This window comes from Corythoichthys intestinalis, chromosome 14, assembly GCF_030265065.1.
Source record: "Corythoichthys intestinalis isolate RoL2023-P3 chromosome 14, ASM3026506v1, whole genome shotgun sequence".
Taxonomy (NCBI): domain Eukaryota; kingdom Metazoa; phylum Chordata; class Actinopteri; order Syngnathiformes; family Syngnathidae; genus Corythoichthys; species Corythoichthys intestinalis.
Window position 1 is genome coordinate 31,559,039 of NC_080408.1, and position 27,310 is coordinate 31,586,348.

Below are 27,310 nucleotides of genomic sequence, written 5' to 3' on the forward strand. Positions count from 1 at the left end.
CGTCCACTCAATAAATTGGATGTCTCAGCGTCATCAATGGCACTGAGAACAGCCAAACCTCACAGTAAATTAAGTGGACATCCATTGTTGTCTTGGGAATGAAAACGAGTTAAAAAAAAAAAAAAAAAAAAAAAAAAAAAAAACAAAAAAAAAAAAACAAAAAAAAAAACCTGATATTAGGGGGGCATAACTAGCATGTATTTTTGTTTATTCATTTAATGTTATTTTTTCATCACAAAATATATCTAAAAATAATGATTACGAATGTGCACAAGTGGACATTATGCCACACTTGACTCTTTTTTTCACGCAGATTCTGTCAAATGACTTCAACATTTTAATGAAAGATCCAGCTTTTATTTGGCTTTTAGACAGAGATGCTCCTAATACCTGCATACGAACTAGCCGTCACCTATCATTATATTTTTCCTTTTCTACAGAAAGCCTGCAAAATATCAGTGTCATAACAGAAAGAACCAACATTTTCTTGGCTGTACCTTTTGCGCAGATGCTGCCAAATACTTACAACAGCACTGTAACAAAATATCTGGTTTTACCTTTTTACACAGACAATTTGCAAAATATCTGTATCAGCGCAGTAACAGAAAAAGCAGTAACGGATCAGACTTTGCCTTTTACGTTGAGATTGTGCAAAATTCCTGTATCAGAGCCGTAACAGATATAGCATCCAAATATCCACCTCTGCCATTAACACAGAACCCGGCAATGGCCAGACACTGATGCGGCTGTGTGGGCTTTCACACAGCCACCAAGTTTACAATCAATAGAGTAAAAAAAAAAAAAAAAAGTTGTCAGACAGAAACATCTAGGACGAGGGAAGAGTTTTGCGGAATCCCTTTTCACAACATCGCCAACCAACCTTCCATTACAGCTGTGACAGCAGTAGGCGGGTAATTACGGGGTTGACTTCATCCTAATAGTTTCGGGTGTTGGTGCCATTAAAACAGAAGAGTGACACTGGAAAGATGTAGAAATGGCCGCATGAAAGGTGGTTTTGTGCCCAATTTTTCCTAGAAGAGACAGTTGATGCACTTGACGGCTTTGCTGCCATAGTCAACGCACTCGGGCCCAATGCATTGGCAGCAAGCGTTGTGAAACCAGCGGTATTTGGAGCCACCCATCGATTCGCAGTATAGTTTGCACTGGCGGATGGACACGCAGTCGTCGAAGTACACCACCGTGCACATGTTCTCTGCGGGCAAATACAAGGTGGGACAACGGGTCAACATTTTTTTTTTTTTTTACCACAAACCATATTGTCTCACAAAATATATCAAAACATTTTTAGGGTGTCAAAATTAACCATTAACAGAGTAAAAATCAATTCGCAACAATCATCATCAAGGCGCAAATGGCACCTCCGAGTGCTTTCTATATGTCATTATATACTGTACTTGTATGACGCAGAAATGACTTTGAAAATACTGTATACCACTAAAACGGTAGGAAAGAAATAGTCTAAATAAACCTCATTGACTCTTAACATACTAAAGACATTGGTGTATACTTTCTACTTTCTAGCTCTGTATTTATTAAGTCAATATTCCGTCATATGACAATATAATGAGGGAAAAAAATGTATGAAAACGTAATATTATCTATGTAAAATATCATTTGGCAACAAACCTGACTGACTCATATTGTACATTCTTTTCAACAGCTTCACAAGCACTTAACAGATTTATAATTACCTCATTTTTCTGACTATAAGGCCTAATCTAAATACTTATTTTTTTTCCTCAAAATTGATAGTGCACCTTACAAATGAATTTTGCTTGTACTTAATAACATGAAACCTATGTTGATGAAGCAAAACTCTATTATACTGCTCCAGTTAAATCCTCAAGACACACATTCATCATTCATTAAACCCATAAATGAAGTAAATACATTAATAAATAAAACAATAATTACAATGTTAAAGGAAAAAATCAAATGCACTAACGCGCCTCATAATCGGGTGCGCCTAAATGACATGTATGTCATATTAACCACCTTAACAAGCACTTTCTAGATCTGTAACCACAAAGTCAACGTTTGAAGCAAAAAAGTCATCACCTTGCGCGTCGTAGGTGGCGTGAATGCTGTTGGCGGGCACTGACACATTCTGGTGCGGGCCGTCCAGCGACTCCAGGAAGGAGACCAGGTTCTCGTGGTGGGAAAGCTCCTCAGACACAGGAAAGGAGACCACCATCATGTTGACAGGTGCGTCACCCTCTGTGAGGGCACGGAAGAGCGATGGGATGGGCCGGTGCAGTTCCTCCACCGTGCTCTTAGAAGTGGCCGGCGAGTCGCTGTAGTTCTTGGGGTTGCACATACCTCCAGGTACGGGAAACAATGGAAAACGTTATTAGTATAAAATCATTTATTATCATCGTCTCAAGTGCGTACCATAAAGAGTGGGTTCTATTTGCAAAGACTGAATATTGCTCTTTTTTAAATAAAACCTGAATTAGGCATGCAAAAAAATAGGATGAAAGTACTAAAACCATTAAGGGGAACCTCGGGTTAATGACTTGCAGGTTCTAATAAGCCACAATTGTTCTCTTTTACCTAAATGTGTTAGAGGAAACATGTATTATTGCCATTGATTTAAAAATCTATAATATTTAGTACATGTTTTGACATACGGAGGGTGCCATGTTCTACACTCGCAATACAAACTGGGGGTGATGACGCAGCTGGACTAGACTGGGAGAATAGCTGTGCTAGCTAGCAAGCGAAGCTGGTATGGCGACTGGCATGATTTTGTCACATTCTGCTGCTGGTCAGAATGTTTTGTTACAGAGATGAGGGATGAGTTCCCAACGTCGTATCATCAGTAGTGTTTTTAAACCGATCCTAGGCTGCTTGTTGAGATATGGACTTGCTGCCATTTGACAGTTTGTAAATCCCTTCATTGCTATTCGCATCATTGCCTTGCTTTTTTTTTTTTCCATTTATCTGCCTCTCACCGTGGTTTTTCCTTTCTTTTCTTTTTTTTTTTTTTTTTTTAAATTGATCCCGACATACCGTTACGGACCCTACTTATGTCTTCCTTTTCGCGATTGCATGTTTTTTTTTTTTGTGTGTTCAATAAACCCTTTTTGCGCAATCCCTATGTCATTGTTGTTTGCTTGCTGTTTGAAGTGAGCCGCGTTTTTTAATTCTGTGGTCAAGCCAGCAGCACTTTCTTTTTAGTTGCATTTCCCTTTCAGGTTTTACCGCACAGACAGTAAACACATGTGGGTTGTGACTGCTTTATAAGGAAAATCATGACTCTATCGTCACGCAGAAGTATAGTCCTGTGGTCTACGCGATGGTCTGTCGCACGGGAAACGCGGGTTTATGGAGCTAACGAGTGACACTGTGAAAGTACGGCAGCGCTGCCCAGTGACGTCATCGCCCAGAGTGCATTGCGTCATCAACAACAATGGCGACCTACTGGTTGAACTAATTTTTCAAACTTTATAAAAACGAAAACATTAAGTGGGGTTTGAATATCAAACAACAAGTCTTTCTGTCCGTGATTCCCTTTAAGACAATCAACATCCAATGGCAACAATCATATTCATTTAAGTATTTTAAAACATTAAAAATCATTTTATTGGCATCTCCTATCCTATATAATTTAACATGAATACAGTAATTAAATACTATTATTACATTATTATTATTATTATTACTATTGTTACTGCTACTTAATCTACTTTTCGCTGCTGTTGTTGAAGTGCAATTGTTTGTGTTACTACAACTTTATACCTCTGTGCCTAAATGCTTAAGTTAAGGAAGTGCAATTTTATCTTTCCTTGAAAAAGACATTTTATTTATTCTGTGTTTCTGCGCGGTATTGATATTATTGTCTTTTACTTAAAAGAGGCATGGTCTATTATTTTTAGTTGTGATTTCTTAAAATGTATTTTTGAATTTAAGAGTAAACGTTTATTGCGTTTAAATGGGTGTACTTAATATTCCTTAGTATTATTAATATATACTGTATTCTTACTGTGTTATTGTTAATCGGTTTTTAAAAAATGGGGGTGGGGGGGTGCAATAATATCGCATATTGCAATAATTTATGAGAGAATTTATCGCCCACTAAAATTTGTTATCGCGACAGGCCTAATGTATATATACCGTATTGGCCCGAATATGAGATAATATAAGCCCTGATTATAAGACGCCCCCTCTTTTTCAAGACTCAAGTTTGAAAAAAGACTTTTTGAACACCAAATTCATTTTTATACAGAAAATAATTCCAGTACATCTGAAACAAATTATTATAACAATATATTTGAGAGAAAAAGCATGTTATTTTGCCTCATTCAAATCTTAATATCTGAACATTTAAATATGTAAACTAAAGTGCAATCACATTCGTAAATGAATGGCTTCTGGTTTTTGAAATGTAAATAAACCAATCCATTGTGATAAAACAACAAAATTGCAATAACTGCATTAACCATTAAAGTGAAGTCTAACTGTAACTGTAGTCTTGAAATAAATCTGAATAAGGAAACACACTGCAATAAAATCATGCAAACTGGTTAAACTTGAGAGTAGCTGAGATCTGTCATGACAGATCATCGCTTCAATGATATCTGGCACCGTCTAGCGTAGTGAATGGGTATGACGTCTAGACCGCGAATATAGGACGAACCCCGCTTTTTCAGTCTTATTTCAATGCAAAAAACACCGTCTTATATTTGGGCCAATACGGTGTATATATATATTTTTTTAATGATTAAATTTATTAGGATCATGGAAGCTTCCACTTGGGGAAAATATATACATACAGTATATCCTGTATAGTGATGCACGATAATGCATTTTTCAACCGATACCGATAACCGATAATTTCCTCCTCATTCCAACCGATAACCGATAATGTCAAGCCGATAATTCTATTAAAAGATTTATGTAAAATTTTAAAGTATACACAAAAGAAAACATTACTGTGCAAAAATATAATTTATTGCTCTTTTTTTAAACACAATGTATGAACAAGTCGTCAATTCAAACATCTAAATAATGACAGATTGTCTGACATTGTGTAATGGTAAACCTTTGGCAACAATTACTTACAGAGTAAATACCTAAGTTGCACAAAAATGCGTTTAAAAGTAAGCCATTCCTAACATATATAACATTAATCCGCTGCAAAACACACCTCCTTAAAACTAGTCAGTTTTAAGTGTAAATCTATTGGCAATAAGTGAAATTATCTGCCATCGCTTCAAGTGTATTTCTCTCAGATTTCTTGGAAGAAAAATAGCTAGCTGAAAATAATCTTAACAGCCTTGTTTTAAGCAATACATTATTATACTTAATCCTAAAAAAAAAAAAAAAAACTTGAAGAAGGAAAGATTTTGAATAATATTTGTGGCTACAGAATATTGATTTAAGAATTTGATTATCTACTGTGACTGTAATTGAGCAAAGAAATAAGTTAAATAATTTGAAAAGTGATTGCTAATGTTATATGCTTTGTTGCACACTGTGAAAATGATTACCTCAAAAGAGTGAGATGTCATGTACCCATTCTGCAGCGCTTTGTTTACATTTGCGGCTTTCACGACATTTGCGTTACAGCAGCTAAACTGCTACACGGCAGTACTATTTGGACGGAGTTTGCGCTCGCATCCGTGTTGTTTTGTGCCTGAGTTTTATTAAGCCGAAAATAAAGGCAGCGTTACAAAGTCATCTGACCGCTCGTCATTTCACATTCTGAATGCATTATTGACTGGCTGACTTCGTTTTCTCCATGTTTAAATTATCTTATAACCACTGTGCCGTCATGATAAGCTTGCTTACCGGACATCACTTTTTCATGAAGAATGGTGGTCGTATAAACTGCATTATTTCTTTTATCCAGGGCTTTGGTTCTCGTGTCATTAAGGTAAAAAAAAAAAAACTGTCTCGTCTCGGCGGCAGCTACATTCGTACCGGATAATCCGCCCGCCCGCCCCGGCTGGTTCGCCGCGGCGTATTCGGGTCCTGGCTCTGCTCGCACGCCGTGGGGGAACGCTCGAGAAACCGGGGTGTTCGCCGGAGGTCCAGAGGCCGGGGAACCGGGCTCGGCCCGCCCCACCTATGGCGAGGCGGCGGCGGCCTGCCGGACTGGCCAAAGCGGCGGGCTCCGTCGGAATTTACCACCCGCCTTGGGCTGCATTACCAAACAGCCCGACTCTGTATCGTCACAAGCCCTGTAGTTTAGCTTAGTGTTTACAATAGCTTTAGCATTCCTGCTAGCAGCAGCCTCGTATATGTTCCAAAATTCTTTGTGATGCAGTTTTAAATGGCTGCTGGGTTAGTGGTTTTGAATGAGGACGCGTTCTTTCTGCCTCGTGGAACTTGTACGGTACATGTTTCGCAGATGGCGAGAGCGTCGTTTTTTTAGTAACAGCCGCCATAATATTCAACTACTTCTTGTCTTGTAACTCCGCCTCCTCAACCCCTCCTCCCTCAGGGGCTTCAGAGAGGGGAGGGGTTGAGGAGGCGGCGTGCTGAATTCTTCGGTTGAGCACATTTGGAGGCAAAATCAAGTATATAATTATCGGATTGCATTATCGGTTGAATTTTTTTATTATCTGGATTATCTGTGTGACGTCATAATTGCCATTATCGGCCGATAATTATCGGTGACCGATATTATCGTGGATCTTTAATCCTGTATATACATAATATAATAAAAATATACAGTACTGTGCAGAAGTTTTAGGCATATACCGATCTGATCACGTTATTGGATCTCGGGCCGATCGCGCCATTTTTCAGAATTGGGTGAAAAGAATGGGGTACTGGATTCATTGCAGTATTGTTTTGGCAGCCCTTTTCATTTTCGTCTTAGTCTTTTGGATGATAATATTTATTAGTCTTAGTCATATTTTACTGATCTCAAAATGTATATGTCTTCGTCTTGTTTTTGTTGATGTAAACTCAAGCCTAATTTTGTCTAGTTTTAGTCAACGTTTACTAAAAATGTTTTCGTCTGTAAAATTAAAAATGTTTACTCCAAAAATAAATAAACAAATGTTTCCAACTATTTCCACTGATCATTAACAGATGAGCACATATTGTAGCGTCTACAAAGACAACACCAACTTGGTTACAATACACAGTCAGCAGCATTTTCAATAAATTATACCCACCTGGACGCCACGAACTGTATAAAAAAAGTTGTACGAAAGTTTAAGAGGAAGCCATTAGCATTAGCCTAATGCTAACGCGAACGCGATGCTAATGCTACGAGTTACATTTAGTGTATGATGAACACTCAGCACACACCTTTAAAGGCTAAAGCAACATTGCATATTCTCTCTGGCCAAGAAAAAAAAATCTTACCATGTGTGCAAGCCTTGAGAAAGGAAAGGACACTGCACTGGTGAGTGGTGGGATGTGCAGCACATCACGAGTGACATAACCAGACACTGCTACGTTGCAGGCTAACTACACATTAAATGTCACATATTGTGAACATGTGAAAGAAACTATTGCGCATTTTCTTCTCGTTCTCGTCAGACGAAAACTGGCATCAGACTCGTTATGTTTTAGTCTTCCAAAACAAGTTTTTAGCTCGTTATCGTCTCGTCATCGTCATGAAAAAAGGTGTTCGTTGACGAAATATTTTCGTTATCATCGTCGTTGACGAAAACAACGCTGATTCCTTGCATGCCGTGCTCCGTCGAATTGATGAATCATTCCTTGCTGGCTCACCTACGCAATCGCAGCACTCCTCCCACAGGTTACCCAAGCACAGCATGCACTCCTTGCAGCACGAGCAGTTGCCATCAGTGGGGCGACACTGGCACAGCTCCTGGACACAAAATGAACGTCATGGCTCATGTGGATATATCAAGGCCAATCAGAAAAATATATCCCTACTGAAAAAATATATATTTTCTCCAGCTCAAGTTGCAATCAAGGCTCCAAATGTGATTTCAAGTAGCTTTTAGTCTGAAAAACTTCCAAAGCTGAGCGCTCACTCCCTCTTTGACATTGTGGGCCTTTTGTTTTTTTCCTTATTTAAAAAAAAAAGAATGCTTTCAGTCGTGCTGGACGGCACCTTATACTGACCTGCCAGTCAAGGTCCCGTGTGTCATGTTAAGCTTAGACCTGTTGCGATAACAAATTTTAGTGAGCGATAATTATTCTCATAAATTATTGCGATATGCGATATTATTGCGCCCCCCCCCAATTTTTTAAAAACTAATTTACAATAACACAGTGAGAATACATTATATATTAATAGATCAAGTACACCCATTTAAACGCGATAAATATTGACTAAATTCAAAAATACTTTTTAAGAACTCACTAAAAATAGATCATGCCTCTTAAGTAAAAAACAACAATATTGATACCGCACAGAAACACAGAATAAATAAAATTTTAGTTTAAAAAAAAAAAAAAAAAAAAAAATTGCACTTAATAACTTAAGCATTTAGGCAAATGAAAACTTTTCCCGTCATAGCCTCTGCAGCGGTGTTCCATAGGGATGCAGCGATACCGTTAAGTCATAGTTCGGTACGATTTTTGATACGGGGGACACGGTTTTCGATCCGATTCAATACATTTAATGCTCTGTAAAAAATGTTTTTTTTCTTCTTTTTTTTTTTTTTTTGGCTAACGAGCAAAAATTAAATTGGCATCATATAAACATGCATTTTAGTGCATAATATTCATGTGCTTACTTCTTACTGATCTGCAAAAAGTTTGTATAAAAGTGCTGAGAACAATCTTTACTGTTTGTAAAGTGAGGCAGGGCTGTTGACTGCTACAGCTCTCTTAACAGCTAGGTTTCCACATGGGGTTCCCCAGGGATCTGTTCTCGGCCCTCTTTTATTTTCACTTTATTTATTGCCTCTTGGTTCTGTTTTTAGAAAACATGGTGTTTCATTTCATTTGTATGCTGATGACTGTCAGATCTATTTTCCATTGGCGCAGAATGGCACTTTCTGTCAACTTATTGAATGCCTCAACGATATAAAGTCGTGGCTCTCATGTAATTTTTTAAGTTTGAATGACAGTAAGTCTGAAGTCATGGTGTTCAAACCGAGTAGCCAGGCCTCCCTGAATGTTGACCTTGGTTCACTGTCTCCGTTTCTTAAGAATTATGTCAAAAATCTAGGGGTCCAATTTGATTCTGATTTTAAATTTGAGAAGCAGATTTCTTGTGTTGTTCGGGACTGTTTTTATCAGCTTCGCCAGATTGCTAAGGTGAAATCTATTGTTTCACACTCTGATATGGAAAAATTGATTCATGCTTTTGTCACAACTCGGCTGGATTACGGTAATTCTTTGTATGCAGGTGTCGGTCAGGCGGCACTGGCCCGTCTGCAACTTGTACAAAACTCTGCTGCTCGACTCCTAACTAGAACCCGCAGGCGTGAACATATCACCCCAATTTTAGCATCTCTTCACTGGCTCCCGGTACATTACCGAATACATTTTAAGATATTATTATTTGTTTTTAAATGTTTGAATAATCTTGCGCCGCCATATCTGTCAGAACTGCTTCAGCCTTACAGTCCAACCAGAACCCTCAGATCAGCTGACCACCTGCTTCTAGTAGTCCCAAGATCAAGGCTGAAGCTTAGGGGTGACCGTGCATTTGCGGTGATGGCGCCCAGGCTGTGGAACCAATTACCACTTACTATTAGACAGGCCCCCTCACTTACGGATTTTAAATCACGTCTTAAAACATTTTATTTTTCTTCAGCTTTTAATGTGCAATGACAGTTTATGACCTCGTCTTTTATTTATTTTATTTTATGTGTTTGTTTTATCTTTCAAAGTTGACTTATTTTGCTGTGTTTTGCTATGTAAAGCACTTTGGTCTCCTTGGCGGATTTTTAAATGTGCTATACAAATAAAGTTGATTGAGTTGATTGATAGGTTTACTACATGAGCAAGACATCCTATTTGTGGTCCGAATCCATCTGTGTCACGTACTGCATTAACAGTATTTGCAACATTATCTGTAGTCACTGGTATGGATTGATTTGGCCTTCTTAACTTCCATTCAGTCTTGACAGTTTAGAATTCATCTATGTAGTATATGGACTACGTGTCCCATAATCACTCTGGGCTCACGTAGCCAATGGCATGGGACGTAGCACATCTAGTTTGCCATTTCATGATATCTAATGTGTGGGCGCATTTAAAGATTTAGCAAGCACCGCTGAAGTCACGTCTGCTCATTACTACACAACACCAGACTTTCATTATCAGGACGAGTTTGAAGCACAGCGCTCTTAATTTCATTCAGCTGTTTGGTGTCAAAGCGAGGTTGTTCGTAGCAGCCAAGTCGGTAACAATGTTTTGGCGGACTTCGTTGTAAATATCCGGCGTTTTGCCGAAAAATAGCCGGCCCGCGTGAAATGTCTCTCCTGACGGGAGCGCCCACACGTCAACAACACCGGCGCGCCGTAGATGGTCCACAGTCACTCCGGAGCACTGACGCGGCCAGCATACGTTGAACAATAGGATATAATGGGAACGATTGGCTCCGGCGCTAGTTTTTGCCAGACCTGGAAGGAAGATGCATTTTGCGCAGTTGGTAACGAACTTTTAACAGCACGTCAGCCGCATGCGCGCACGCACGTGCACGCGAGGCGATAAATTGCAGCGGAAAAATTACCGCCTTCATTTTAATTTATCGCGCGATAAATGGAATTACTGCATATTGCGACAGGCTTAGTTAAGCTTCTTCTATATTACAATACTCTCATGACAGAATGTTCTTATTAGGGCTGAGTAGCTTTAAAATCGAGATTGAAAACAAATCCATCACTCCATCACTTATCAGCCATGTCAAATTCAATCGATTATGAGCATATGCTAGTGTTTTTGGTTTTCAAGTTTATTATTACACTCCAGGTGAGGTAAAACGTAAAGCTAAACACACAAATAAAATTACATATATTGTGCTTGAGAGTAGAATATACAACCCATTTTTTGAGCGCCTACTAGCTTATTGCTAATATACAATGGGGGACCCCACTGTATAAAAACTAAAAGTTAAAAAATACACCATAAAATTGAAATTAAGAAATAAAGCTACAGTTGAATACTAATACTGCCTGATGAAATCTAGGATTTTATTTTGAAATCATCAACAGCTCCCATTCTTCCAGGTGACATCAAGAATATGAGATGCCTGTATATGTTCCAATATGATTTCCAACTACATTATAAAATTCCGCTAAGCACAACGCTCCCCAAAATCACAAAAAAAGGTCAGTTCAGTCTTTGACTTTAAAATTTCCTTTCAGTTTTGCTAAAGCACTTCATGAATTCAGTCCAAAAGAGCAGCTCGAACTTTTCATTATTCTACATGGAGAACCAAACACTGACCGTTTACACTCTTCCGCTGTGTCGAGTCATTATTTTGAACTGCCCTCGACAAGAGGTGGAGGGGTCGTGTTTGCGTATGTAGTCTAACGAGGGGGAGGGGACGTCTACTTGGATTGGTTGGCCCAAGATTTTTTTTCAATGTCAAGATATTTCATTTTGGGCCTCGGCTACATTTTTGGGCAGCTTTTGCGTGAAGACGACTAATCGAAGCATGATTGGTTGACATCCATGTGCCTTAATTTCCTAGTTGTCCTCTCGCTTGTTTTGTTTTGATTTCTTTTATTGTGTTTTGATTCCTCAACACTTTCCAAATATGGAACAGGAGTTCTGCATGAGGCAGAGTGAGTGGGCAAAGGAGTGGAAAGTGCAGCCATGTTCTGCTCTCCAGGTGTCCCCCGCCCCCTCTCATTTCTCCCGCCTCCCTCATAGCGGTGACCTTGACTCAGAGGAATGTGCTCTCCCTTCTGCCTCGGGTAAGAACGAAAGCAAGGGGAGGTGTTGGGGGGTATATGGGGTGCACTTTGGGGGTGGCGTTGAAAACGTCTGGATGGTTCCCCCAGTTTTTATATCCCACCTTCTAAATAAGGGTCTCGAAACCGGCTTGTTGCACCTCATGTCATCAAATGAAGGTGAAAATTCTTGGAAGCCCACCCAGTAGTTTTCCGAGCCATATTTCAGAACAAACCCAATATGGTATGTTGCCCGGACAAAAAATGAGAGCTAATGTAGGTTGATTTCAAAATAAACCACTAAGATGTTACCCAGGCAGCATGAGTGTTCTGCCAATTGCTCAGGTTTCAAAACAAAAAGAAATCGATGCCACTTAGTCATTATGAGAGCAATTGGACAGTTAGGGATTTCAAAGTAGATACAATCACAAATATGAGCATGGTCTGGCTGCCGGGGAATCTTTTGTCAGATGTCTGACAACTGAAAACTGGTGTTTTTAATTTCTCCTTATGAAGCATCTGAAGCACAGCTGGCATGCGGCATAAACGAGGCATCGAGCTTTCGCCTCTCGCAAGCAAGCAAGTTGGTGTTGGCGAGGTCGTGGAAGCTGGTCCGGCCGCCGATGATTCATCGGGCAGAAGAAAAAAACAAAGGAGAAAAAAAAAAAAAAGCCACCTGGAAGCAGCAAAGAGAAGGAAGAAAGCAGACCAGCAGATGTTTGGGCTTGAAAATAAAGTGAATCCAGAGGGAAAGCGAGAAGCTCCTCGCTAAACATCCACTGTCGGGTGACTCATTCAATTAACCCTTTATAGGGCACTCATTTAATTCATTGGTTGCCATTGACTGTGCTAGACGTCTAATTCATTTTGACCGAGAGTGGCTAATGAACGTATGTCAATGGGAGTGAAACATGAGCACAGTCAGTCTTCCCAGTTAACTACGAAAAGAAAGAAGAAAAAAAAAAAGAAGCTTACTTCAGATTGCCACTGCAAATGATCGCTGCCATCCCTCCCAGTCAAAATGGATTGGACATCATGCACCATCAATGGCATTGAAAGATGAGCATTCACAGCCAATTCTTCTAGTTTAAATGAATTGGAAGTAGGCCTGAACGATATTGGGAAAAACTATTGCTGCGATTTTTTTTGGGTTTGCGATATATTGCGATATTATATTGCGATATTAAAAAACATTTATATGTATTTTTTTCAAGATATTTTCACAAGATGACTTAAATAGCTGTTTGGAAAGACTTTAGATCACCACAGTGTACAGTCATCCCTTGTTTTTTGCGGTTAATGGGGACCAGAACCCGCCGCGATAAGTGAAAAACCGCGAAGTAGCCCACCCCCCCCATTTAAAATTTTTTTTGTGTGTGTGTGTTTTTTGTGCCCAATGTATTTATTCAGATTTAGCATTGGAAAGAGATACATACAGGTTGACCCAAAAAAAAGTTTACACTCAGTTGACTGCTTGTTCAAAAGCCATTGAAACATATCTAAATAGGTTGTCATGCTTAAGTGATTCATTAAGGTCACTCAACGCAGCTGGTAATCTCTCGTCTCTACAATTCCTGTGCTTCTGCTGAAAAGGAAGAAACCTTTAGCTGTACCTGAATTGCTGCGTGCCGGTCTGACACCTACTGAGATTACAGCAAATCTGAGAATATCCAGATGTGCAGTCTACAAAGTTAAAAAGAAGCTGAAAGATATTGGAACAGCCTCACGAAAACCTGGGTCTGGAAGTGCCGATCTGTGCCGACCAAAAAGTTGATCGACAAGGTGATATGTGGCCACCCCAGAGTCCAGATCTCAATCCCCTGGATTATAGCATATGGGCAACTGTGGAGGACAGTGCCTGTAAGAAGCCACAAACTGCTGTGGCAGCCTTGGAGAGGTCCATTGTTAGATCTTGGGAAAAGATGACAGCATCCTACATAAAGAAGCGTTCCGCAGGCGCCTGGAGGCTGTTGTGACACTTAAGGGAGGACACATTGAAAAATAGAGTGTACTGTACATGTTCTTTACAATAATGTATAATTTGTGATTAAATTCTAATTCTAAGATGAATAAACATGGCATTTACGTTGTATTATGGCAGTGTAAACTTTTTTTTGGGTCACCGTGTATAAGACTTTTTTTCTCACCCCCCCCCCCCCCCCCCCAAAGTGATTTAAAAAATGTATAAAAATAAATGGTTTTTAAGCACTTCAAATTTCATAATTATGATAAGTTTTAAACATAACTGTCCAACCAAATCATTTTTGAACAAGAATAAAGTACTGTAGCAGATAAATGCTTGGCTTTATTAAATGCTTCTGTTTATCTACTTTAGCTGTGAAGTGACATGCTTGAAGTGACATGTAGAAATTTCAAACTCCTCATGATCACTTCTGGCATTTAAATGTCTCCAACGTCCCCACACTACACGCATTCATTCCAGCGCGGCTTCCTTGCAACTGTTTAACAAGTTCAACGATGATTGACAGATGCCCGTGTGAAGTCTGCTTCTTTGGCCAGATCAAAGCCATTGTTGTGCCGCAGTGACTGAGAGGATCAAAAGGCTGGGAGAGGGAGGGTAGGAGGCTGTGTGCAGACCAGAAAGTGAGGCGTATGTGGATCAAAAAAAAGAAAAACTATCGCACGTGCTTGCGATGGGACTATTGCGGCACATCGTTTAAACGATATATCGTTCAGGCTTAATTGGAAGTCTATCGTTGTAACTGACAGACAACGAGTTAAATACTTCGGAAAAAAATTAAAACTAATGTTATTCGAGGCCATAACCACAGTGGATTTCATTTTTTGGTTTTATCAATTTGTTTATGCTGAAGCCACACAGGTTTACTGAATGTTAATATTATGACCCAATATGTGATGTCCACATATGCGGACCCCAGGTCTATATGAAGATTTTCAGATAACCAAAAATAGTCACTTTCCCTATAAAGATTTACCATTAACCCTAATGCAGCCACCAACTCTCTTTTTCAGGCAAATATTTACAGCATTCTTCTTCAAAGTAACCAGTGCCGAGATGTCACAACATACAGCAGGTCTAAACATAAGCATAACAAGAACTCTCTTGTACGCAGTCACATCCACACACCTAATCAAAATATACTTTAGTGGTCATACTCATGCAGACACACTGACACAAAACCCCTAAACACACGCGCACATGTTTTCTGGCACGCACAAATATCTCCTACACAATAAACCTTTGTACACTCTCACAATCATCTAAACTTTCTTGCCCACTCTCTCATAAACACATACTTTTCCTCTCACTCTCACACAAGCAAGAGTAACTGCATCCAAATTGGAAGTGAAAGGTGGCGGCAAGCCAAGCAAACAGCTCATGCGGGAACATCACGTCAGCTCATTTCACTTGTTGTCCCATCACACGCTGGAGTTTGGCAGAAACAGGCACGGATGAACGAACGCAACAGACACAGATGTGACATTCAGGAAGTGACGTCTCGAAGAGGCCTACGTGGGGTGAAAACCGCGCCCTCCCTTCACATTGCGTCTCCAAACTGCCGATATGGTCAGCAGATGTTGGCAGCCAAATGCGACTTGGCATTCTGAGACGCGTTGGCCAATGAGAAGCTAAGCTCAATGGATTGTTATGCAAATGCAACCGTGACGACATGGAAACAGGAGCTCAGAACAAACTGCTGCCTTTTATTCAGGAGGAACAACACACCTGTCACTCACCCCCCCTTCCCTGGTGTGTCAGTAAAAGCAATTTGGAGTACAGTAAGTTACACCACATGCTGATGAACTCTGAGCTGGTCTTTATGTGAAAGGGGATGTATTTTTACCAGGATCCACATTTACCTGGATGAGGCACTTGCTGACGTCGCTGGCACACAGAGCTTTGTTGCAGCCAGAGGACACGGACAGTGCTGAGACGAAGAAGAGGAGCGCAACTGTGGCGGCAGGACGGATCAGCTGAGCGGGCCTCATCCTGGCGGCTCGCCGGCAGGCAACTGGAACACCTGCAGTGGCCACACGCCACAGACAGACAATTCAACTTTATCAAATGCCGTCCACTAGTGCTGCAACGATTAATCGATTAACTCGAGTAATTTGATGAGAAAAAAGTTTCGAATCAAATTTTGCTGCTTTGTGTATTTGTTTAATTAAACTGCCGTTGTAATGGTTTGTTTTGAAAGTGTTTTCATTTAGTTTTAGTGACTTGAGTGGATATACTGCTCTCTAGTGGCAACAGTAAGTATGACATAACTCATCTAACATGGCTGGATACCAGCTGCACCATGTTAAGACCAACATAAGGTTGTAATTTTTTCTCTGAGGTACTATGTTTTTTATGCATTCGTAAATTAGTTTATAGGTATATTTAGCCTTTTTTTTGTGGGAATATGTGTTTGAACGATTTGTTAAGAGCATCGTAAAAAAAAAAAAAAAAAAAAAAAAAGCATTTTATTGCATTTAAGCTAGCGGACTTTTGCTATGCAAGTTCACCAATGGTAAATGGTAATGTTCTCCTGTACTTAGATACTCGTTTATTAATTTTTTATACTGTTTGAAGCGAAGCTCAGGTATTTTATTTTTGAAATGAAAGTGCAATCCTGCATAGTTTGAAGAAACACTCAGGAATTTTATTTTGTATTTGCATTTAATGCTCTTTTTATTATTATTTTTATTTTGTTTTTTATTGTTTTCCAGTCACCAGTTAAATTGAACATACATTCCTTAACAATGGAATAAAACTCGCAAAATCTGTGACATTAATATATAAGTGGACATACCCCTTAAAACAAAAAATAAAAAACCCATACATGCAAAAAAAAAAAAAAAAAAAAAAAAAATTCTACACGCAAACAGCACCTCGTTGGTCATAAAAATATATTGTATATTAAGATAATGTCTCCGTAGTTCAGCAGTAACAAATAGCCCTGCACAGTGCTCCCCAAAAATTTGCATCCAACAATGTACACTTAAAAAAATATATGAGCTTTTGGGTCCAGCCGGAGGAGCGGCCTCATACCGTATGTCACTAACGAAAAGACAGAGGAGAGAAAGAAAAAGAAAAGAACAAAACAAAACAAAACAAAACAACAGGAGTAGAACAAGTCAATGTTCCGGAATCTGAGGGAAATTCAGGGCCTTAGCATAAGCCAGGAAAGGGGTCCACCTTGCATAGAATTTATTTTCACAGCCACTGCGTACACCAGATCTTCTCTAAAAGGACACAATTCAAGATTGATTTAATCCAAAGCGTGTGGGAGGGTGAGATGGGAGATTTCCATGCCAGTAGAATCAATTGTCTTGCCAAAAGGGTGACAAAGGCAATCCTATCCTGATCCATCTTTGATAGTTCCACACACACAAATGAGGATGTCCCAAACAGCGCTATGGCGGGGTCTGGACTGGACTTATTTGTAGGTCACATATTTTTTAAACTGTCTTAAATACCTCCAGCCAAAAATTATATAAAGACGGGCAAGAGCAGAACATGTGGGTATGATTAGCTGGTGAACGGTTACATCGTGCACAGGTAGGGGCAACATCTTTATAAATCTTGGACAATCTGTCCTTAGTCCAGTGCGCTCTGTGAATAACTTTGCACTGAATAAGACCATGCCGTGCACAAATTGATGAGGAATGAACTCTTTTTTTTGTGCAGCCTCCCATACTTCCTCTGAAATCACCCCACCCAGCTCCTGTTCCCAAAGTGCTTTAATTGGTGCCAAAGAGAGATTTTGTATGCTACAGATTTGGCTGTAAATGATCGATAGACTGCCCTTAAGTGAAGGCAGAGGTGTTGGAAAGGTATCCAAAGCATTCTCGTCTGGTAAAGTAGGGAAGCAGGTATTTAAACTGCTAACAAAACTGCGTACTTGCAGAAATATAAAGAAATTATTCCGACGTATATTAAATTTTGCCACCAGTTGTTCAAATGTCGCAACTGTGTTATCTATGTAAAGGTTCCTAATCCTGCAAATACCTTTATTGGCCCAGGAAATGAAGGCATTATCGTATAGGGATGGTTGAAAAGCCGGGTTAGCCGCTATTGGGGCAGAGAATGAAACAGCCTGAAGTCCAAAGTGGCGTTTGAACTGGTTCCAAATCCTTAACGTCCCTCGAACACATGTATTTCGTGTGAATGATACAAAAGGGTTTGCAACAGACGAGTGAGGAGGGGTGAAAGTGGGCCAGAACGGTCAGGAACGTAGTTCCAGTATAAGATTTAGGGCAGGAACGCAGTTCCGGTATAAAATTCAGGGCCGGAACACTGTTCCAGTACACGGTGCTTTGATTCCAAAAATATGACGGTAACTGTCAAAACGTTATGTAAAAAAAAAAAAAATTTATACAGTATATATTTGCTAAGCTGCCACTCACGCATTTCTTCTCCAAGAAGAAAACAATCTATCAACATCAGATTTACATACACAAGTGTTAACAACAAGCATAATAAAGTGCTTGTGTAGCGTAATCCGTTTCCACTGATATTTATTATTTATTTTATTCCACGGAAGGCATGCAGGTTTCCCTAGCTGCTGCAGTTATCGGAGTCTGGCGATGAATAGTCACGTCAATGTGCGAATGCACGCAGCAAAGCAAAACGCCTGGACTCATTTATCCGTTCAACTGGCTGACATCCTGACATGTGATCAGCAGAGATAGTTAGCTCTGATTGGTTCAAATGTGCATGTTTTCTGGAACAGCAACAAAAAAAAAAGTTTTTTGAATTGATTCGACAAAAAAGGGCAATGCAACAGAAAATGGATTAAATCTTTAAGAGCAAGGAAAGAGTTGAGGAGGCTTATTTATCATATTTAGTTTTATTTGCTCTGATGGGGATGTTCAGAACATCTTAGCTGTCAATGTGCACTTTGGACTTATATTTGTTCATTTATGTTGTATACTTATTCATTTCCTTATGATTAAAAAAAAAAAAAAAGTCAATGTTTGCGCGATCTTCAAAATACATTCCATTTGACTGCATAATATAAGTCATTTGTATTTTTCTGAATGTATGTTACTTATATCTTTATTATGAAAAAAAGACAGCAAAAGTAGATGTTTACATTAACTTCAATTTTTAATATACACCATATGTTCTTAAGTAGTTAAAATTGAGATTTGGCATTTAGTATGTGAGGAAATGAGGGAAAATAAAAATGAGGAGATGGAGGTTGGGGTTATTGATTTTTTTTTGATGCTTTTATTTTGCAAATTACTGAAAAAATACAATTTTGAATGAAAATCCCTTTTGTAGGTGTTATAGAAATAACTGTGCCAAAACAGTTTTCTTTGCATTTCAGTAGTTTTAGGAAGTTAGCCCCCAACCAAAAAACAAACAAACAAAAAAAAGAAAAGAACTAAATTTCTGGCTCAGTGGCGACCATCACGTTGGGGTGTTCCTGCAAGAAATTCTAGCCACTTTCACCCCTGCGAGTGAGCCAAGGAAGATAGTGTAGCAGGCTTGGATGACTTCGCCTCCATTTCCAACAATACCGGACCTGAAGTGTCTTCTGGGCCTTTAAGCCAGTATTTAATAGTCTTAAGATTTGCTACCCAGTAGTAAAACCTAAAATTGGGAAGTGCAAGGCCGCTATTTATCCTGGCTCTTTGCAACAACTGCTTACGTATTCTGAGGGGTTTACCATCCCAAAGAAAAGACAACAGTAAACTATCTACTTTCTTTAAAAAAATTCTGAGAAAGGAAAACAGGAAGACATTGGAACAATTATAGAAATTTAGGAAGTGTGTTCATTTTAAACGCATTAACCCTTGCAATCAGTGAAATCCGGAGTAGGGACCAGCGTTCTAAATCTTCTTTGGTGCGAGTTAGGAGGGGCATAAAGTTTGCTTGGTATAGAGCTTTAAATGTGTTTGTAACATGTGTTCCAAGCTACACAAATTGTTTATCGGCTATTTTGAAAGGTAGAGTATCCAAAGGGAAAGTCTTGGCAGCAGCATTAAGAGGCATCAGCACGCTTTTATTCAAATTGAGCTTATAGCCTGATAGGCAACGGAATGTTGAAAGTGTTGTTAAAATGACAGGTATGGATATTGGGACCTCATAATGCTCTTTCTAAAGTGCAGTATTGAAATGTTCCTTATCCGATTAATCGATTATTCGAACTAACTACTTGATAGATTAATCGACAAGTAAAATAATTGATGGCTGCAGCCCGAGTTGTCACACTTGCTATAACTCGATTCCAAGTGGGTGGGACTGCACAATTTCAGTATTTAAATGATTGTGGCCAGCAAACAAGCAAACAGATCAATTGGTTCACTTTTCACCTGAAAACTGCTATTTATTACAATTAGAACCTGAGTTATTGGTTTTCATATGAGGATATTATATACTGTATCTACAGTATATACAATATGGCGGAAAACACTCAGGTGACTTGAAGTTCCGCTCTGAGACCCCCAACTTGGCCAAATTTCACAATTGTCCTATATGCATGTGTGATACATCATTGGAAAGCTTAAAATTCCAATTTTCCGAGGGAAGAAAAAATTTGAACAGGACGTAAAAAAAAAAAAAAAAAAAAAAAAAAAAAAAAAAAGTTAAACAGCAAAACCCTAACTGAAGATGAGAGCACGCGAGAGCATAATAAAAGACTCCATTATTTTAACGAGATATTATCGCGTACTTACCTCTTTTCGATCCAAAAACTCCACGTAGCATGTATCACCGAGTGTCAAGACACAAATGTGAATTGCCACAGCTGGATTTTTGGGGGATTTTTTTGGGTGAAACATGGCAATATAGCAAGGGTCGCGATGCAGAAATCGCAGACATCAAGAAGTAATCGAGTTTTTAATTTTCATAAATATTTACCCTTTCAAACTTTTTTTCTTTCTTTCAAATTTTTCGTTGTTTGGATCGATTATTTATCATCTAAAATGTTGGGGAAAACGCGACAGTAACGAAAAAAATACAATTAAGGGATAGTTATGAGGTAGATATCCGTGACTTTTTTACAGACGCCAGTTTTTTCATTGTGACGTAATTTGTTTAAAGTTTTAAATATGCGAGTGAATAAATTTTTTTAAAGTCTTTTTTTTTTTTTTTTTTTTAAAGTAAATATTAGACATCAATTAATGATTCCAAGCTGAAAACGACAGACATTTCGAATAATAAATATGATTACTTACATCTACCTTCTTTTTATGGCTAGTTTGAAACAAAAGCGGTTGCGCGACGTCTGTAAACAGGGGCTTCCAGGGTAAAACGGACAAATTAAAAATAGTTCGGGGGCTTATTGCGCCATGAATCTGCTATGGCAGCATATAGACATATTGGTCTATCAAACACAACAGTTCTTTTGGCTTAAAATGCAGCAGTTTATTTTTAGGAGGGCTGCAAGAGCAGAAACTGCTTTTTCAGCCTTGTCTGCGTTTTCCGCTATATATATAGTATATATTATATCTTTATTCAGGAATCTCACAGTGGGTCTATCCATAGCACACATACCAACAAAAGAAAAATAATTTCACCATCTTAAATAATTCACTTAAGATATTGAAGGAAAAAAACGTCCTTTTCAGCTGCCAAGTTTTCGCGATGAAAACTAATTAATTAGCAACAGTATTGGGAGTAACGCCGTTATAAATAACACCGTTAAGTAACGGCGTTATTTTTTCAATAACGGGGTAATCTAACTAATTACTTTTTCCGCCGTTACAACGCCGTTACCGTTACTGACGGTCAAAAGCGGTGCGTTACTTACTCTGAATAAATTGAAGAAACTACCAGCCGTGTCGAGTCGAGACTCTGCTCTGTTGATTTGTCATCCAAGACTTGGGGTGCGTTTAGGTTCGAGAATAGCGCACGTACTTCTTACTCCAAGCTGTTTGTCCTTGCTCATTCAATTAGACAATGCTTTCCAAAGTTTGGTAACGTTTCTGTGTTTGCTACACCTGATGCTAGCCTCGTTCCCATCTCCCACTGTCAGCCAGCAATAATTCTGCTTCCATCTTGAGGACGGCAGACGCTTTGAAGGTGACGTGAATTGTCGGGAAACGGGCCTACCTGAATGCAGCCCCTCGAGAGATGCGATGGAAGTGATTGTGATTGGCTGAGAGTTAGAGTCATGTGTCTTGGTAAGCCAATCAGAGCCGGTGATTTTACAAGCAACCCGGAACAGCGCGTGCGGCAAACACACACACGCAAAACAGATGCACAGGGTCGGGATGGCAGAGCATTCAGAAGAAAAATTGTCCTTTAAGAGGTGGAGATATAGACACTATTTCAAGTTTGTCGAAATTAAAGGAAAGAACCTGCGTGTAATGTGTAATTTATGTCCCGGGGCAGAGCTTTTGTCGACATCTGTGTTGAGCAATTCAAATCTGCTGAAGCACCTAACAAGTTAGCTACCTGTCTGTTCTTCTCTATTCCACTGACTCGAATACTGCTCAGAAAATTTCAAATTCTTTCACATACAACAAGTTCTTTTTAAAGTGACGGAAATAGTTACTTTCCCTGGTAACTAGTTACTTTTACTATAGAGTAATTCAGTTACTAACTCAGTTACTTTTTGGAAGACGTAGTGAGTAATGTAATTAATTACTTTTTTAATGTAACGTGCCCAACACTGATTAGCAATAGTTAAAGCTGTAATTAGCAAATACGCCACAGGAATTCAGTTGGTTTCCGGATGCTGATACTGTATATACATATATTCCCACTGTCCTACAAGTTCCACTATAAAATTTTGAGGAAAAAAAAAGTTTTTTTTTTTTTGTTTTTTTTTTTGCGATTTGCAGTCAGTTTTACCTAAAACACACAAAACCCAATGTACCGTTAATACTCTAAAACCCAACCTTAAAATCTTTGCTTTGTAACTTTTTTCCAACTCATTTTAAAATCTTTGTGTCAATGTAGTATTATTTCCAAGCTCTCTCCAGTCATTCTTAAAAAAAATAAAAACAACTTTTGAATTTATTTTAGTCACAAACTTGATTAAAGTAACGGTCGTAACAGAATGTAGAAGAGGATAACAACAACACACATCTGGCAACATCAGCTTCACATCGAGTCTTTGCACGTAAACACGTTCTATTTCTTTCTTTCCCGAACCTCCTTTTTCAAGTCACACAAATTATCAAGCACCGTCATAACTTTAGAGCTGTTTCCCTGCACAAACTGCGTCCGAAAGAAGGCTGAAAAATGGCTGAAAACTCACCAGGCAGGACGCGCTGAGAAGTTCTTTCTTTTGCGTTAGGTTCGGTTCGGACTGTGAGAGTGCGTCTGGGCTAACGCTGGGCGTCAGTCACGGAGAGGACAGGCCTTAAAGGCACACGCTCCATTTTTGTCGGCCTTCCACGCATAAATTCGCCAAAGTCGAAAATAAAGAAGAGACCCGCGGGGGACGCCTAGGGCATTAGGGGGATGTCATGTCACTATAGGCGAACGACAATTTGTGACGAATCTTAAAACAACACTGTTGTTAGTTTTTGCTTCCTCCCGCTTTTTTTGTCCTCGGGCGCTACGCTCTGACGTCATCTCACCTGCTGCGCTTCTCAAGTCCACTTCCGATGACGTCCAGTCAATGTTTATTTATTTATTCATTTGTTTTTAAATTGTTTTTAACACCTTCCGTTCTGAAGTTCATTCCTTTGTTTTAGCACTGCCAAGTCGATAAGACTTTTTGGTTTATTTATTTATTTGGTTAATTTATAAACACAAATTTATATGAAGGAAGCCATGTTTTGTTGCATTTTGCAACAAATTCATGCATTATATTTGACAATAAATACATTGTCAAGAAAGGCACCATGCTAACAAATCCACCATGGACTGATTTCTGTACCATCAAAACCACTACCAAAATAGCAAATGCACCAGAACCTTGCTGGTATTTTGCTACTGGTCTTGCTTGTACAGAAACCAGCATATGTTGGTTTCCTCGGCAGAATTTTATTGTTTTGTTTTTTTGTGCGTTTTTTTATCCCCCTAGACCTAGAGTTATGGTCTTCGTTTCATGTGTTATGGATGGTATTGGTGTGTGTTTTAAAGTTTTGTTCCATTATTAAGAAAACATGTATTGATGCTGCCACTAACAACGATAGACTTCCAAACAATTTGAGAGGTTGGTTGCACAGTCCAAATGAATTGGACGGCTATCGCCGTCCATGGCACTGAAACATGTTCAGTGCCAGCCAGCCAAGTTAAAATGGATTTGATGTCTATAGCTGTCAATGACAGTTAATTTCATTAAAATTCAACTTCAAATTCAATTCAAAACCTTCAAATGTTCCTCTAGGTAATATGGAATTTACCTTTTTTTGTTTGAAATATAAGTATTTTGTTTTACAATTTATGCCATAATAGTGAGCTGTGTGCGTCATCTGCTGGGCGAGATCGTTACTGCAGTCTAACCGGACATGATTATCGCCTTTTTTTTTATACTGTATATAGCTCTACATTTCATATAAAAAGAAACATTTGTATAAAAGTGTGGTTAAACAAAAATAACATTTTGGGGGAAAAAAAAAAAAAAATTCTAATTCCTGCCCATTCATCACATATGGAAAAGTTAAAACAAATGATGAGCGGAAAAACTTTCTTTTAAATATCACCCCAACCCCCTAAAATCCACTTTTCATTCTGTTTATATCATCTCAGAACATTTCGGAATTAACACGAAATTAATTAAATGTAAAATCTTTAAATACACAAATAACAGCAAACGAAACTGCACAGGGAACTACAGAAAAGTAGTTTAAACACAACATATTTAAAAAATAAATGAAACTAAATTATAGAGGAAAAAAAACAAGGTTCTACCATTAACAGACATGAGTGTAACCCTAATAAAAGTTGTTAACCTTGTTATATATAAAATAAACACCTCACTAAGTTTTAGTTTCACAACAAATAAAATTTATTCAATTATATATTACAAGTATGTACAGGTCATGTAACAAGAAAATATTAAAATAGACATTTTTTTTAGAACTATTGTTCAGCAAAAGGCATTGTTATGTTGAAAAAATAGCTTTTTGTTGTGATGTCACGTTGAAACTGTCAAAGTTTTTTTTTTTGACTCCCTCGTTCTCCTCCACGGACTCTAACGCACACGTTGGATGACATGCACGCACACACTCACACACGAGGAGGAGGCAAGTACACATGGGGTGGGATTTGGGAGATTCGAAAAACAGCATGCACAGTGTCAAATTGTGAGGGGAAACAGAAACAAATAAACAAAAAAAAAAGACATTAAAAAAGTGAAAAAAGCACACGAGGACGTCACTGACAAAGAGGAAAACACACTGAAAACAAACACTTTGGTCCATTAAAACAGGAGACGTTTACAATCAAAATATCTAGTACTTTTTTGTTGGTTGTTTTTTGTACAGCGCTTTTGAAAACAATAATAATAATTACGTTTTTTTCGCTATGTACAAATGCACAAGGTTTTGTATGTATAAAATAAGTTAAAAAAAATTAAGAGCACAATCTGTACACAAAAGTATGCACACTCAACTTTGAAATTTTGTATTCGTGTGTGTGAGTGCGTGTGTGTGAGAGAGACCCTGCTTAACACGACACGGTGTTGGTGCTGGAGAGTCTGGCGTCCCGTTTGGCGTCCTGCCAGGGACCCCGCTCTGCCGACTGGGGCCTTTTGGTCTCCTGGACCGGCATCCCACTAGGGCGGGGTTGTAAGTGCTCTCCTCTGCACTGCCCTTTAAGTGCTTCACATTTTGACCCCCGTTGTAATGACGGTGGCGTGGTGTGGCGTGGCATGGCAGGCTCATATGGGCGTGAGGTCGAAGTCATCGTTGACCTCCACGAGTGGGATGTAGAACTCGGGGATCTCAAAGATGCTGGTGGACTTGTAAGTGGCCGGGTCGAGCTCCTGGAGCTTGAGCTGCCACTCTAGGCGCTGCACAGCATTCAGTGCCGCCGCCTCATGCTGCTGACGCATAAGTAAGCATGTCTGCAAAAACAAAATCAACATTACGGAGTCTTAGCTCATATGAAGATTGATTTGTTTTATAATATAGTGAAATAAGTTCCATTTTCCATATTTCCATTAAATACGTTTACCTATCACTTATAGATTAGAATGGATTATTAATGATAAATGGAATAATACTTGTACAGCGTCTTTCCACCTTCAAGGCCCTCAAAGCGCTTCACACTACATCCCCATCCACCTACATGAGCCGCAGCACCATTTGCAACCTCAGGGAAACCCGTGAATGTTTACATGTTCATGTTTAAACAACTTAAAAAGCAGAAAAACACTTTTCCGAGCCATTTGTATTGAAGAAGTCGTACACGTTGTCTTTCATTTATACCTGAGTGCACTTTTGGTTGGCTAAAAATAATATATTTCTGCAAAATGCTACAATTTATACTGTTAATACAGAATGAAGACTTTAGTATTTTATTTACTGTTTTGAACTGTTAAATTGATACAGAAATAGTAGTTTATTCAAGCCCGAGAGGATTTTAGTACTATTTTTGTATCTAATGTACGAAACACTAAAAGCACCATCATATTTGATGTTTGGATCTTCTCACTGTGAGGTAGGAGTACTAACCACAGCACCACCCTGCAGCCGGGGGTGGAGGGGTGTTGGGCACCAATAAATCGATTTATAATGGAATCGTAGCCTCCGAATCGTAATCGCAATCGAATAGTGAGCTGCCCCAAGAGCCCCACCTCTATTAACTATTGTGATATTTCAAACTTTATATCACCACCACAATTACGCTGGTAATATTGGCAAAGGTATGATATAGCCAAGTATTTAATACAAGTTGTGCTGTCTGCACACATTGAAGGTGCGACGCAATAGTTTTGTAGTCAATGTTGAAACTGACCTTGAGCTTGTCAAACTTGTCATCAACGTCTTGCAACCAGGACATGAATTGCCTGGCGTTGAATCGGTCTCTCACAGATGTTTTACCATCGTCATTCTGCAACACCAAAGCACTTGTTTCAAGAAGACGCGCAGTTGGGGAGTGGCAGGTCCCTTTTGTTGGTTCTTACCTGGATTTCTTGGGGCATGTTGTAAACTTCAGCGTCCAGCAACACAGTGCAGGCGCTAAATGGCAGCGTCTGATTTGCCAGTGTCCTCGCTGCCCGGTAGTGCACACGCAGGACTTCCTGCTCGTTGGACACAATCAGCTTTTCCTGTGTGAGTGAAGGAAGAAAACCCATCATCACACCTGTAAATCTCATAGTCAAAAGTTTGCGGGTTCGGATCTCAGCTCAAACTAGTATGTTTGCATTTTTCCTGTTCTGCCCTTTGTCTGAATTGCTTTTCTCAAGCTTTATTCCAATTCCCTCTCAAGACTCAAAATAGACATGAATATGAAGGTGAATGTCAATCTCTGCCATGCAAATAGGCAGCCCACCAGCCTAATGTCTATGCCGCTTCTCTTGCCCAAACGTAGTTGGGGTAGGCTCTAGCTCCCCCTAATGAAAACAAGTGCTACAGAAATGCATTTGTTGTATCTGAGGAGAATTATGTGATTGATGACAAGT

At 39.1% G+C, this 27,310-nt stretch overlaps 2 protein-coding genes across 3 annotated transcripts in view; both read right to left on the reverse strand.

Annotated features, from left to right (window-relative positions):
* Window positions 1-194: 194 nt before the first annotated feature.
* On the reverse strand, window positions 195-23,305 carry twsg1a (twisted gastrulation BMP signaling modulator 1a). Its single transcript, XM_057858388.1, has 5 exons — window positions 22,991-23,305; window positions 15,651-15,811; window positions 7,717-7,816; window positions 2,080-2,340; window positions 195-1,213 (listed from the first exon to the last, which is right to left on the reverse strand). Exons 2-5 carry the CDS (start codon window positions 15,777-15,779, stop codon window positions 1,032-1,034), a joined length of 672 nt encoding a protein of 223 aa, XP_057714371.1. The 5' UTR covers window positions 15,780-15,811; window positions 22,991-23,305; the 3' UTR covers window positions 195-1,031.
* Window positions 23,306-24,685: 1,380 nt separating this feature from the next.
* The window catches only part of ankrd12 (ankyrin repeat domain 12), a 56,842-nt gene continuing 54,217 nt past the window's right edge, over window positions 24,686-27,310 (reverse strand). For both annotated transcript variants that reach the window (XM_057856868.1, XM_057856867.1), the window contains 3 exons: window positions 26,813-26,956; window positions 26,644-26,739; window positions 24,686-25,750 (listed from right to left, as the gene is read on the reverse strand). In XM_057856868.1, coding sequence (XP_057712851.1) covers window positions 25,565-25,750; window positions 26,644-26,739; window positions 26,813-26,956 — 426 coding nt within the window. In that variant the 3' untranslated portion in view covers window positions 24,686-25,564. The remainder of the gene's footprint in view (window positions 25,751-26,643; window positions 26,740-26,812; window positions 26,957-27,310) is intronic.

Excerpts from the sequence above, each read along its gene's own strand:
- twsg1a (XM_057858388.1), bottom strand. The coding sequence starts at position 15,779 with ATGAGGCCCGCTCAGCTGATCCGTCCTGCCGCCACAGTTGCGCTCCTC. Across the intron at positions 2,341-7,716 it reads GGAGTGCTGCGATTGCGTAG|GTATGTGCAACCCCAAGAAC; the intron begins GTGAGCCAGCAA and ends CCGTACCTGGAG. Across the intron at positions 1,214-2,079 it reads CGCCACCTACGACGCGCAAG|AGAACATGTGCACGGTGGTG; the intron begins GTGATGACTTTT and ends ATTTGCCCGCAG.